General features: G+C 34.7%; 2 protein-coding genes and 1 long non-coding RNA gene across 3 annotated transcripts; 1 reads left to right on the top strand and 2 right to left on the bottom strand.

Annotated features, from left to right (window-relative positions):
- LOC109346078 lies at positions 2,384-2,792 on the bottom strand. Its single transcript, XR_002107473.1, has 2 exons — positions 2,723-2,792; positions 2,384-2,676 (listed from the first exon to the last, which is right to left on the bottom strand). It is a non-coding gene; the product is annotated as an uncharacterized LOC109346078 (long non-coding RNA).
- On the top strand, positions 2,674-5,993 carry LOC109346050 (HSP-interacting protein-like). Its single transcript, XM_019585413.1, has 3 exons — positions 2,674-4,752; positions 4,840-5,079; positions 5,763-5,993. Exons 1-2 carry the CDS (start codon positions 2,736-2,738, stop codon positions 4,986-4,988), a joined length of 2,166 nt encoding a protein of 721 aa, XP_019440958.1. The 5' UTR covers positions 2,674-2,735; the 3' UTR covers positions 4,989-5,079; positions 5,763-5,993.
- Positions 7,399-14,376, bottom strand: LOC109346041 (protein S-acyltransferase 24-like). The gene is made up of 13 exons (XM_019585401.1): positions 13,825-14,376; positions 13,142-13,282; positions 12,661-12,773; positions 12,130-12,209; positions 11,839-12,002; positions 10,836-10,974; positions 10,648-10,747; positions 9,723-9,780; positions 9,455-9,532; positions 9,214-9,312; positions 8,438-8,516; positions 8,205-8,353; positions 7,399-8,084 (listed from the first exon to the last, which is right to left on the bottom strand). Exons 1-13 carry the CDS (start codon positions 14,086-14,088, stop codon positions 7,623-7,625), a joined length of 1,926 nt encoding a protein of 641 aa, XP_019440946.1. The 5' UTR covers positions 14,089-14,376; the 3' UTR covers positions 7,399-7,622.

Below are 14,613 nucleotides of genomic sequence, written 5' to 3'. Positions count from 1 at the left end.
TCCAATAAGATTTTCCCTTTTCAAAATTGGACACCTCCTATTACTCATGAACAACATAAATATATTGTTCTTTCTTCAACAATATATAATCTCTAGTAGACCTCTAACTAAGATACGAACCAAATGAAGGCTTACATCCTTTATGATTGTGCTGCATTTAGGGGTTTTAGCAAGTGACCTGAAATGTCTACCTCTAGAAAATCATAAGTTAAGCTAGTTTTTTAGAGTTAATAAAACTTTTGTCTGAATAGCCTTTGATTAAAGTAATAGATTTGATTAATCTAAACGTTAACAAGTTATTATCCTACTGATGCATGACCCAATAAAAAAACCCAACGGCACAACTTAGAATAACTAATTGCTATGTCAAGTTTAAGTGGGTTGGATTACGTTTGATGTCCCATTTTTTGTCCACTTAATGTAATTGTTTGAAATTAATTATTTAAGTTAAAATTGTAATTATTAAATATTTTTTTGCTCAATCAGACTTCCTAATACATTGGGTTACATAAAACAGTGGGACATCAAATTTATCGTACATATGAATTTGTCAAATGAAGGTACGATCGTTTTCCAATACATAATTGGTGAGAGAAGATGGGTATAACCTTTGGCATAAATTTCAGAAGCGAGAGAGATGTTGAGTTAACAAATTTTAGTTATTTTCTTACAATATGTGATTTGAGGAGTATCTGATTACAACCAATCATCATAGGAAAATGGTCTTCTAATAATACAAGTTTTAGTTTTTTTGTTAGCCACATGTATCCTCAAACCGAGGCAATCATGTTTGAACCGACAATATCCATTGGTATATGAGGCTAATTCTTCTAGCGAGTATGAGATGAAAAAAATAAAAATATGATTCAATTAGATTATTTAGTGGGTCTAGCTGTCTAGCATTTTGAATATATTATTCCTTTCCCATTTGATAGGGTAGTTTTTATCTATCCACATAAATGTCATCTACTCTGGTTGGTCTAGATGTTGCTGTAAGTTTAAGGTCTCAGATGGAGTCAGAGACAAATACTGAAATAACGTGAGTTATTAATGGTGAATATTTGTTTGGCCAAAAATGGCTGAAATTGGACAATGGTAGTTAATGCTCACCCTCTACTTCCCATACATATATGTATTTTTGGAGTCCGGCTCGTCTCCCGAACTGGGGAGAGAGTAATACATACTTGAGATTATGACATATATCATAAATAATATTTTAATGGTCCAGATTTTTTTTAAATTAAATATTTTTAAAATAGTAACTCCTCTCACATTTCCAATATCGGAGAGTCCAGTACTAAAGAAAAATATATTTCATATTTTTTGGTACACATTGTTGTATAATATACATTAATTTTATATAATATAATCTTAATTTTCCTTTCCACAATCATTCATGTAGTGATATTAATAACATTGTGTTATATTTTTTATCAAATGTTCTTTCTAGTTGTGCATTTTCACTAATATAAGAATTATGTCATTAATAACTTATTTTTCTATCGATGATTAGATGTGATTATACTAATGATTTATTTTCTCACATACTATCATTCTGGTAATACTTTTTGTCATAAAATGATGAATCATATTATTTATAAGTATCTTTATTTCACATTGATGTCTACGTTCCCAACATTTTAATTATTTTTTATAAAGCCAATATAATTTTATTTTGAAAAAGAATTATTTGTAGTAAACTTAAAACTTACTCAACTCTATCGTGATGGAGCGTGTTAGATATATTTGTATTGAAATATTATCTTATCCCAGATTTAGTTAATTTTATTTATCTTGTAAATTATTATTATGTTATTGTTTTATGCAACTAACTCATATTTCATTTTCACCCGAAGCATCTGAAACTTAAACTTGTACACTTCTACACATAGTGACTTGCCAACTCTGTACCTTAAATATCGATTTCTCATAGTTATTGTTTTTGGGGTGCTTTACATATAATAAGCATATTATAAATTTTGATTTTACGGAAGTGTATTTAAGCATGTCAAGGAGTCTCAACACATGTAAGTTTAGTGTTTTTATTATTTTCTAGGACCAATATTTAATTTCTATAAAAAACCTACGTTTTATTTTTATTTTTATTTTCTTCATGTGCGACATTTAAGAGAATGATATTGGATTTGAGAATCTGAGTTCAGATAGGAAAGTTGCAACTGTGATTTTCCTCCTTTACGTGAAGGATCTTCAAACCACTCTTCTCTTTCGCATTATAAAACGACACCGCAGCAACGTCACTTTGTTTTCATACTCTCTTTCCTTCTCCTCAAGTTTCAGTTTTCCTCCCAAAGTTTGAAGCTTTTTCCCTTTACTTCTCACCCAGATAAGTTTCTATCCATTTTCAAATTATGGGCTTTTAGATTTTTCTGAGATAAATCATAGCTGAGTTTCCTTCACCTTCAAATCCAAGTTGTGTGTGTTGCCCATGTCTCTGTATTAATTGAGATTTATTTTTGGTAGAGAAAAAATCTTAATTTGGAGAGAGACTGTGTTTATATTGAAGCCATTAATATTATTATGGTAAGAGGATAACACAGTCATGCTTCAACTTTGAGATTTTGAAGGCCTTGTAATTGGTTATCTTGTGTGTGCACTAGATTTATTTTAAAAAAAATAAATATTTTTTATCTTATTGGATTGAAATTTAGTGTTGTGCTATAAGAGATAGAGAAGTAGTTGTTTGGACTAGTAATTTCTTTACTGTTGGATTCAAAATGGGTAAGAAAAAGAAGCAAGTAGGTGAAACAAGTGAAGATAATGGAAATCAAAGCAAAGTTGGAGATACAAGTCCCAAAGCATATGTAAGTGATGCTATGATATCTATGTCCATGTCTCAAGATTTGAAGGATGAGGGAAACAAGTTGTTTTGCAAGAGGGACCTTCAAGGAGCTTTAATGAAATATGAGAAAGCTCTCAAATTGCTTCCAACAAATCATGTAGGTGTGTCCAATCTGCGGAGTAGCATGGCTGCATGCTACATGCAGATGGGACTCGGCGAGTACCCAAGGGCAATTCATGAATGTGATTTGGCTCTCGAAATAACTCCGGATTATAGTTTAGCTCTGTTGAAGAGGGCAAGGTGCTATAAGGATTTAAATAGGTTGGATTTAGCTCTGAGAGATGTTAGCACTGTTGTGAAGATGGATCCAAGTAATGTTACGGCCTTGGATCTCTCAGAAAAAGTGAAAAATGCACTTGAGGAGAAAGGGTTAAGAGTAAACGATACGATAATTGAGTTGCCTCCGGATTATGCTGAGCCTCCTACTGCTTTGCCTCCACAAAAGGTAGTGAAAGAGAAGACACAAAAGAAGAAGACCAATAAAGAGAAGGCTCCTGATAACAAAATCCCAAAAAAGCAAGATGAGGAGAAATTTGAAGAGAAGAAGGCTGATGACAGTATTGTGAAGAAAAAGACCGATAAATTCAAAAAGAAGGCAAAGGAAAAAATTGACGTGAAGAAGGCTGGTATTAAAGAAGATGAAAAAAGCTATGATAGAGGGGGGAATGGACTTAAGAAAACTGCAAAACTTATTTTTGGTGAGGATATAAGGTGGGCTGAATTGCCTGTTAATTGCAGCTTCTTGCATCTAAGAGAAATTATTTGTGACCGATTCCCAAGTTTAGGATCCGTTCTTGTCAAATACATAGATCAAGAAGGTGATTTGGTTACAATCACCTCTGATGATGAATTGAGATGGGCTGAAACAGGAAATCAGGGTTCTATAAGGCTGTATGTAGTTGAAGCTAGTCCCGAGCAGGATCCTATGTTCGAGAAACTTAAAGTAAAGGTGGAGAAAAAGGTCGGGATTAATAATGGACCTGAGAATGGTTCCATGGTAAATGCAAAGGAAATTATTAGCTCATCTTGCATTGAGGATTGGATAATTCAGTTTGCCAACCTGTTCAAGAACCATGTTGGATTTGAATCTGACAGGTATTTGGATTTTCATGATCTTGGGATGAAGCTATATTCCGAGGCTATGGAGGAGACAATTACAAGTGAAGAAGCACAAGACATACTTGACATAGCAGGAGATAAGTTCCAGGAGATGACTGCTCTTGCATTGTTCAACTGGGGAAATGTTCATATGTCTAGGGCAAGGAAGAAAGTATATTTCACAGAAGACTATTCTAAAGAACATCTATGTGAACAAATCAAAAGGTCGTATGAATGGGCAAAGAAAGAATATGCAAAAGCGGGAGAAAAATATGAAGCGGCCATTAAAATTAAGCCAGACTTTTATGAAGCCTTCCTGGCACTAGGGCAGCAGCAGTTTGAGCAAGCAAAACTTTCTTGGTATTATGCACTCAGCAGTGATGTAGATTTAGAATCATGGCCCTCCCCTGAGGTTCTTCAGCTTTACGAAAACTCGGAGAATAACATGGAGAAAGGAATGCTGATATGGGAAGAATTTGAAAAGCATCACTTGGGTAAAACATCTAATTCAAAGGATGTTAGATTACATTTGCAGAGCATGGGATTGGATGGTACATTTAAAACTATATCCTCAGATGACATTGCTGCACAGACGACAAATATTAAGTCTCAAATAAGTCTCCTATGGGGTACAATGCTATATGAACGTTCAATTGCAGAATTCAAATTACAGCTACCGGTCTGGCATGAATCTCTGGAATCTGCGGTTAAGAAGTTTGAAGATGTCGGAGCTTCTCCAACAGATATAGCTGTAATGTTGAAGAACCACTGTTCAAATAATACTGCAGTAGATGGTATGTTTCCCATGATAATTAGGAACTTTGTAGCTAAATAGATATGATTGATATGTATTCACAAAGGCTAATATTTTTCGTTAACAGGTCTAGGATTTAAAATCGATGAAATAGTACAGGCATGGAATGAGATGTATGAAGCTAAAAAGTGGCAGAGTGGAGTTCCATCATTTCGTTTGGATCCTTTATTTAAGAGGCGAGTTCCAAAAGCTTATAACGCCTTCGAGTTTGCATGAGTTGCATCTTTTTCTTAAAGTTGACGAAGAATAACAGAGTCAACAGTCACTTAAACTGCTTCTATGCCTGAGATGCTATTGCCACCCCAAGGTAACTGATAGTTTGAAACTGACACTGGTTTTATTACTTCGATTTTATTGATTTTCTCTATGTAGTAGTTTTGGTTGTGAATAACATTTGATAATCTGCATGGTTTGTTCTCTGATATATCCATTCATGTAGAATAAAAGTGCATAAATGGATCTTGCAAAAGTATCTTATTGATTTGAGCATTCATAAGTAGTTGTATAATATTGGCATCTGCATTAAACACTTCAGTATCAAAAGTTTCATTATCTAGTTGCTTAATTTTTTTTAACAGTTTCTTCTACAAATCCATATTTCAATGCTCAAGCTTCTCAATATATCCATTACTTGGTAGCACTAGAAAATAGTTGACAAAGCATGTAAGGTTCTTAGACGATAATCCTATTACGTGCACCCTTCGTGTAAAACACGAGTCCTTGTGGTTAAGGAAACTGTCAGGAAATTGCGCGTTGGTGTATTGATTTGTTCTTTAAACTGAAATTTATTTCTTCAGAGCTATTTGGACCACAACCAACCTGATATCAACTACTTAATATTGCAATTGCATGCACTAAGAACATTCAACTGTTGGGCATTGTTAATAATATATACTGGTTATTCTTTTCTTTGTACTTGTTTATCCTTTGTTCATAAAATGATTATAGTTTATCATCTTTTTCCATAACTTAGATTCACATATTGTGCAGGTTTTCGTTGCTAGTTGCTACCTATAGGAGTTTGGATTCAACATTGCATGTTCCAAGATCATAAGGGTCTGCAAGTTTCTTTCACATAGGGAAGATACAGTTGCAGGAATTATATTTCACTTTAGTTTCTTCCATTCCTAACGCCCCTTTAAATTATTAAATTAATAGTGTTTGTAGAATATTAAATTTATTTCAAAAGTAATGGGAGAGTAACATTTGTTTTCCTGTCTTCATTGTTCTGTTATTTTTAGATTAGTCTTACTAGTGAGATTTCCTTGTACTAGACTTTTGAACAATATTTGCTACATGTTCTATTTTGAATATCAAAGAAAGAGTAAGCCAAAGGTTAAATTTTGATATTTGTTGGAGGAGTAGTTATATATCCCGAAAGAGATTAGTCTCTTACATATAAGGTGAAAGATACTCTTTGTTATATAAAAAGATATCAAATAAATAAAAAAAGATATGAATAAACTATAAGCAGAAAAGTGAGATTTTGAACATGATGACATCTCCATGATTCACAAAGAAGTATTTTACAATGTTACTCGAGAGATATTTGTTTAAGCACATCAAAAGCTGTATGATAAGGTCAGTGTTATTCTTTTGGCACACGGTATCCCAAGTCTATGAACTTTCAGTTATACCTAAGCAGTTACACAAACAAAGCACATCAGAATGTTAAAAACAGGTTAAAATTATGTTCAAAACACTAATACATTTGAATAATTACTTAAGAAACTATAATAATGAACACTTAAATATGTTTTCATATAACTATTATATAATGCAGGGACAATGTACATAGATGGGTTTGGTTGAAGTACACCCCTCACTTTAAAGAAACTAAATCCTATTAGATAGCCCAACTTAATTACATTCTTGTATGCATCACATTGTATGTACATTTTTTAGAATCACCCCTTCTATTGATGGTCTTTCATAATTATCCCATTACTTTGGCAAAGAAGATTGATAAATAAACGTTTTCTTCAAAGATCCCCATCCGATAAGATTGACGAGGTGGTGGGGCTGGTTGGTTCGATCAAGAAGAACTTTAATCAACTTATCAGTCGCTATGCTCCTGGATAAAACATATACCCCTTGAACAAGGCTTACAGTTTGAACCTAAAGAAGAGTTTGATTAACGTAAGTTATATACATACGTACAGAGATTATTCTCAGATTCTCCTTGTCTATTCTGGCCAAAAGCTTATGGAAAGATCGGCGGACTGAAGGTTCTTATCTTATCTCATCACCTCATCTATTGAGAGGGGCAGCCTTGGTAGTACCAAAAAGAATCTTCTCTATACCTTAAACTAATGAAGTCTTGCAAGTGAGTTATAGACCATGTTTGTAGTTAGAACTTAGAAATGGTCGGGAATGTCTCAATAAAGTTTATTTTAAATGTATACATTTTTTTGTGAAATTACAAAATTAGTATTATAATAAAGATTTCGGACCATCACCAAAAAGACATAACATTATTTTTGGAAAACTAAATTAGGAAATATTAAAAATAATATTGAGCTACTAAACACGTGAATCGTATTGGCATTGTGGTAGCCTAGTATCATACTGCATTAGGGGTTATAGGTTTCGTGTTCCCACACTTCGTCACTCCATAGCGCAAGTCAAACAAAATAAAATTAATTAAAAAATTACTAAAAATATCCCTCAAATTAGTTACACAAAAGGAGGGGGAAAGTGAGAAAGTGCCAAGACTAAAATGTGATAGCACAAAGTTGCAAATGGGTATGATAAAAAAGAGCCATAATAAATTTTGATTTAACACGAACTAACCAAGATGTGTGCCTATGATATATTACAGTTAGGTACAACCAACCAGACCTGTAAATATCACGAGGATGCAACAGATCTGGTGTTCCGTCCGAGGCCAAGACCTAAGCCCTCTGGAATGCTGTCATCTTTAGTTTTGCCATTGTTATTATTATGACTACAATGTGAAGAATGAACATGGCCATTAATATGACCATGATGTGTTTTTGAGTTGGTGGTATTGTTGGAATTCACATCAATAACAACATGGCCATTCTCATTGCCCTTTGTATGATCAAAATGAGAATGTGAGTCCCCATTTTTTAAGTTTGAGCTCCTTGACATGGGCAACATTCCAATACCCTCCTCTGAATTACCAATTTCAATGCACTCCACATCTTCATTGTATCCATTGATCAAGAAATCAGAGCAGTTCTTCTTGGTACCATGATCATATGGGTTTTTAAATCTACCACCTGGACCTTTTAGGTAGCTATACCGCATTGAATTTGCCATTTCATTTGTCGTGATATTGCGTGCTATCTAAGGAAACGAAGAAAAAAAGGAGAAAAGGACAGATGATTCAGATCAAAAGAGAAAAAAATTCATTTGCACCGAACCAAAAATAAATAATAAAAACTGAATGAGGTTTCTAAAACATACCTGACTAGCCTGAACAACTGTTAGAGCGAACACACCGAAGAATAGGAAAAAATCAGCAATTAAAAATGATATTGCACCAACATGATCCTTACCAATATACTGAATCCATGCTCCAAAGGAAGAAGGAGCAAGTGGATTAGTCAATAATCCTGCAAGCAGAAAACCAGTTTCAATAGCAGCTTAATTTGTAGAAAAATGAACAATGTAACTGTATATCCTCAACACATACATACTTGTAAGAGAAACTCCACCAGTGACCAACATTGCTGAAACTTCAAGAACAAGAAAAACAAAGAAATCCCATTTGTTCTTCTGTAATTACAGTGTAGTAAAATCAGGTCAGATTATCCAGCATGGTAAAAAATCAGGTCAATTCAATAAGTCAGAATTTTGGGAAAATGAAAAAAGGATGGTAGTTACTTAAACTACTAGTGGTACGGTTGCTTATATTATTATCACACTAATAACGTGACACAGGGGATTAATAGTCTAAAATGGTGGTCAGTGCATGACTCTCCTACCTAGCAGGGTATGGGGAGGCAAATGTGCACAGCCTTACCCTTGCAAGTGAAGTCGTTGTTTTCAGGATTTAAACCCAGGATGTCTCGGATTAATAGTCAAACCTAACTAAAATGATTTACTGAATGTAAATGGCATATTGTAAGAACCAATTCAAATATATCATCTTAGACAAGTAGCTGCAGCTATAAAACAGATTTAAAGTAAATGCTCACATGAATATGTATCACCAAATAAGGACTTCTCTTTCTTTGGGATAAAAGGTTCATTTATTAACAAGTTGCACGCTTCATACTTGAGGTTCATGACGTGTATAAAACATATATTTGAGAAGGAGAAAAGAGGAGAACAGAATAAATGTCTGAAACTAATTTCTCTCTTCCACCCCCCTTTTTTGGTTGAAGTCGGTGACAACATGAAAAGTTTAATATAGTCAATTAACATTTAAATGAAAAGGATGAAGGTGAATAAAAAAATCATCCAGAAGTACCTTGCCAATGCAATTTGATACCCAAGGACAATGATGATCAAATTGTTCCACACAATGATCACAGGTAGAACAGTGTTTTGCACGAAGAGGTCTGACAATCTAAACAAAAAGCAGTATGAAAATGTGTACAAAATGAAGCAAGGATAGATGGGTACTTTTATCTGTGTGTGCAAGATACTGATTACAGGGGATGGATGCTTCACACCAAGAAGTCAGGTAATCTAAAGAAAGCAGAAAGAACCTTGCATGTTGCGCAAAGCTGGGACCAGTTTCCAGCTAGCAAAGCAGGATTATTTATCTCAATCTTCAAGAGAGGCTCCTGCAATTAATCAATCAACCTTTTAAAGTCAATTACATATAGAATTGACATAAATTTAGAACAAATCAACCGGAGATTGGTGTGCTCAATACATAAAAAACCATATAGGAAATAGAGGTCATAAAATCCAGGGATTGAGGATGCTGCTGAGATTCAAAGTAGAGACCAGGAAGAACAGAACAAAACTCACATCATCTTTCATATTCTCGGTGTCATGCACATTCATTTTGACATAACCTGGATCCTTGCTGTAAAAAAGGGAGGGAAAGATTATGAAAACAAAATAAACTGATAAAAAGAAGCATCTTAAGAGAAATAAGTCAGACATTTAGAAACAAGTTGCTACTGGTCACAAAATCAGAAACCGAAAAATTAACTAATATGAGCTATGCATGTCTTATGTGGGTCAGTTCACACTCTAAATTTCCTTCATATATTGGCCATCGTACAAAACAATACCTCCTCAGAGTGAGTGACATCAAAATTGTTTTCTTGAAAACTTGAAAACAAAGGATAAAGAACTGTTAGCCATCAGATGCCAAACAATCAGAGGCATAAGTTTAAGTCGCTCACAATGCACAAGTAGGCTACTTGGAGAATATAGACCAAGAAGCAAGCATCAATGGATAATAAATGGACAGATATGAAAACAGTGCTAAACTGCTAACCTCCACAAAAAGCTAAAGAATTTCACATTCCCTTCGACACATGAAAACCAACTTAGTGCAAACCACTTGCACACAGGCTATGAGAAACAATCTCCTCTACACAACTCACGTGAAAAAGGAGAAGAGTCCGGTCAAAGCACACTAGTAATGCATTGGATGGCCGAACTAGCATAGGTCTACATCATAATACTTACATAGTTCAAACTACCGAAAAACCAACAATTTTAAAGCCATGTTATGCCATTCTTAATTGGTCCATTATGATTAGACAGTACATGAAAACAAAAAACACCGACTTGTTACATAAAACATAAAAAATGTCTCTGGAATCATGAAAAGATGGATCGAAATCATTAAGTTTTTAGAAAATATAAATAATCAATGGTTCTTAGACATATAATGGCCTGAAAGTATTCGTCTGAAGCTGTAAACTTTTAACTTGCTTACCTGCTACACTTGTAAAGAATAGCCAATCCCACAGTTGCAAGTAAAACTCCAAGCCATGCAAGAAGAGCAGCAGCAGCTGTCAGCTTTGGCAGATTTGTTGCTGCAGAAAAGATTGAAATTATAGTAAGGTACAAAGGTGCTCACATGCACAAATAATTTATTTCAAATGTAGAAGTTAAGGTAGATACCCAAGATGACAGAATGAATATAGGTGATCAAGAGCACAAAAATTATACACCATAGTACAGGAGCAAGTCCTAACTTGGAAATCTTTCCAAGGCGGCTGTTCCTATCATAGCGTTTGTCAAGCAGTCTTCGGGCATTTCCCTACACAAGGTATAGCAAGGTAAAAAAGCTCCACTTAATTAAATTGGTCAATATGTGAGATTTAGCATCAGTTACTACAACAAGGTGGCAATCTTTGCAAAGCATGTCTTCAGAAGCAACAAAATTGTATAAATGAAGAAAGCAAAATAGCAAAGCATAATAGATGCACGGATGTACCACCACTCGTAAAAAGATGCCTTGTAACTACTTTTCTACAAACTCTCAGACAACCATGCCTGCACATAATACCTAAGAGTCTCTTTATGATGTAACAACCCTGAAATACATGGGGGACAATACATTTTCTTTTTCAGCAATTACTTTTTTTCCAGATTACATTATTATCATTATACACTTTGTAAAGGCTAAAAGTTAAGACATCATACAATTCATAATAGCAATAACTTTGATATGTCAGTTTTTTAAGATCTGAAGGTGTTTTCAAGCAGAGTTGGAATAAGACATTTTTAAAATGTCAACACATAATCAACATTCATGACTTACTCATCTAAACAATATATTTAAATTTCAAAGGAGGTTCATACTGGAATATGATGAATATGCAATAGCGGCATTTCAAGTAGAAGAAGCATGCAATCCACATTAGTAATGCCAGACAGATGGGATGTCAAGAAGGATTAGCACATCGACACTGGAAGTGCATTTCTTCATTATAAAGCACACATAAGAACTCCACTAAAGCACCTATTATACAGATGTAATGACTAATGAACACAAATGCTTTTCAGGCAAGACAGCAAGTCCGATTCTCAAAACCATGCAAATATACATTTGAAAGAAGGATGACTAACTGCCATCGTCGTTACAAACCAAATTATAATATTTTCTTTATAAAACACCTACAAGGAAAAAAGCAGCTTGTCTGTGATTCTTATCAGATGCAAGCTGTGCAGGTGTGAGCCCAGTATTGTCGGTCACCATTAGGTCTTCCTTCTTGCCAGCCTGTACTAACACAGTACAGGCCTCCAAGTTACCCCTGATAGCAGCCCAATGAAGAGGTGTGCAACCTGAATAATTTAAGGAAGATAAGAATTACAACAATGCTTTCAAAATCAAGATCAATTCATCGTTAATATCAGAGCATGAAGGATTTCAGCACAATCAAAGGTGTCAAGATTGCAAAATTGAATATACCCTCTTTATCTTGACGTCCCCTATGTGCATCAAGAAATAACAGTAGACGTATAGAATCTGCAAAACCTTTGTATGCAGCCCTAAAAGCCATCAGGAAAGAATCAATTGAAGCACTTAAAATAGTGACAAGTTACACAGATAATTCACTTAAGCATAACCATCGAAAATTCAGTTAAAAGGTGAAATATACATGCCAAAGGAAATAAATAGCCCAAAGGAAAAATAATTCATTGACATTGTCGAATTATAAACAATTTATCAATAACAGAGAATAAAAATAAAAGGTTAAACTGTTAAAGGAAAAGATTAGACTAACTTATTATATATTACCATGATGAACAAAAATACATAAGCAAAACTGTACCAAGATATAAGGTTATATTATTTAGAGAATCAGGTCAATAATGTCTGAGCATGTAACACATGCTCAACAAAGATTTGTTAGAGAACCAGCTCAAAAATGTGGCATTGATTAACTGCAGAGCATAAGTAACAAATAGAGAAATGATTGAATTGCATATTCTTGATTACCAATGCAACGGACTTCTTCCATCATTATCAGGAACATCGGGATCAGCATTCCATTTTGAAACGACGTGGTAAAGGAAAGCTGTCTGACCATATTGAGCAGCAACATGTGTTGTCTGCATCCAACTTTTTTTATAATTAGTAAAATCAACAGTTATAATAGGACATACATGCTTCAAGTGAGAGGAGGATCAGAAACTACCAATTTGGCATACGTAAACAGAATAATAAGGGTTGCATAATTAAACTGACAACTTGAATGATTATTCTATGCGATTAATATTATCTTTCAGTTATAAATCATTTGCAGTGCATTCATGAGTTTGCGTTGGTCTAAACGACCAATAGTGATAGATTCCTTGTTGAGAGTAAGCACATCGGCAAGCCATGAGGCAAAGTAGTTGTGTTTTTCACATTGCACAAATGAAGTTCCTTATCCCAGTGATCTCTTCAATAAAGGTGAAAAGAATAAGATCAAACTAACCTGATACCCGTTCATATCAGCAGCATTCACCCGGGCACCCTCTTGGAGTAAAAGCTCTGCAACCTGGATAGCACCTCGAACTGCACTCCAATGTAATGCTGTCTGGCCAGTATGATCCGTCACATTTACATCTCCCCCATGCTGCCAATCACAACACCAGTACATAAATAGTAAGTTGATGCCAGAACCACTAATCAATTTTGCATAACACATACAACAACAAAAGTTACCAAGCCTTTTCCTACAAGGCGATGGTGGCTACATGAATCAATTAATGCCATAATGTTTCATCACAAATCACGTCTACAAACAAAAATCAATATTTAAATGATTTGAATAGCTTTGCCTGTAGTTTTTCTTCACCACCCTCTGCCTGTGCTTATTAGGCTATCCTCCATTGATCCGCTCTACTTAGCGAGCCTTCCACGGGTTTTCTCCACATATTCCAAGCCGCAATCAATACTTATTATAAAGCCATGTTTTTTGAAATTCAATTGTAGCATAAATAAATAAAACATTAAAATCCCATATCCATAATAAATGCATTACCACCTAACTGAGGTAAGCTAAGCTAGCTATACAAATCACAAATAGGATATGAATAACAAAAAAGTATCATCATCATAATCATCATTTAGCTTATATACTACTAAGCAATTAAACAAACCAATGAATGAAAGAACCTCAATGATATACTGAGCAGCGGCACTGCGATTATTAAGTGCGGCCCACTGAAGCGCATAGTAACCCAACCCATCAGGCTCGGTAACGGAGCAACCCTCTTGCTCCACCAATCGGTGCAGCTTCTCCAAATCCCCGTAAGCTGCCGCCGTGTAGACATCGTTGCGGAGGCTCTCATCCTCAACTTCACCGCCGGCGGAGGATGAAGCCGAAGCCGATGGCAATTGTTGATCTCGGGATTGAACCTCTTCGATCTCGGATGACATAGCTGCGTTGAAGTGGAAACGAGAGAGAATAAGAAGAGTTAAATTAAACCGAAATGGGGAATTGTGATAGAGAAATTGAAATTGGAATGGGGCGTTGACTTGAGAGAATTGGGGAAATTGATAAAATTCTAGGGTTTTTGTGAGAAGGTGGTGAGAGAAACGGAGAGGGTTTGGGTCATCTCCGTCACGGTTGACCCACCCTCTGAGTTTGGCTGAGCAACGAAGAAATCGAATTTATCAAATGATATGGCTAATTTTTCTCTCTTGATTTCAGCGTTATTTTACATTCAATGCATGCCTCTTTCTTTTTAACTCATACTTTAAATATAAAAATATAAAAGGATCTATACACCGACAATATACAAGATTTATACATTGTTATTGTATTATCTACGACTGATGTTTAATTATTGTTGATTTTTAAAAAAAGTAATTCAGATGAAAATGGATAATAGTGCGTATGTGTATAAATTATTATACTATCAGTCTATAGATTTTACAATCTACTTTAAATAGGATATACAT

This window comes from Lupinus angustifolius, chromosome LG01, assembly GCF_001865875.1.
Source record: "Lupinus angustifolius cultivar Tanjil chromosome LG01, LupAngTanjil_v1.0, whole genome shotgun sequence".
Taxonomy (NCBI): domain Eukaryota; kingdom Viridiplantae; phylum Streptophyta; class Magnoliopsida; order Fabales; family Fabaceae; genus Lupinus; species Lupinus angustifolius.
This window is presented reverse-complemented; position numbering and strand designations above follow the sequence as displayed.

Bases quoted from the DNA above. Each gene is read 5' to 3' on its own strand.
- LOC109346041 (XM_019585401.1), bottom strand. From the start codon at position 14,088: ATGTCATCCGAGATCGAAGAGGTTCAATCCCGAGATCAACAATTGCCA. The intron at 12,774-13,141 runs GTTAGTTTGATC...AGTTGGATGCAG, and splicing joins CTGATATGAACGGGTATCAG to ACAACACATGTTGCTGCTCA. The intron at 12,210-12,660 runs GTAATCAAGAAT...GATGGCTTTTAG, and splicing joins GGAAGAAGTCCGTTGCATTG to GGCTGCATACAAAGGTTTTG.
- LOC109346050 (XM_019585413.1), top strand. From the start codon at position 2,736: ATGGGTAAGAAAAAGAAGCAAGTAGGTGAAACAAGTGAAGATAATGGA. The intron at 4,753-4,839 runs GTATGTTTCCCA...TTTCGTTAACAG, and splicing joins AAATAATACTGCAGTAGATG to GTCTAGGATTTAAAATCGAT.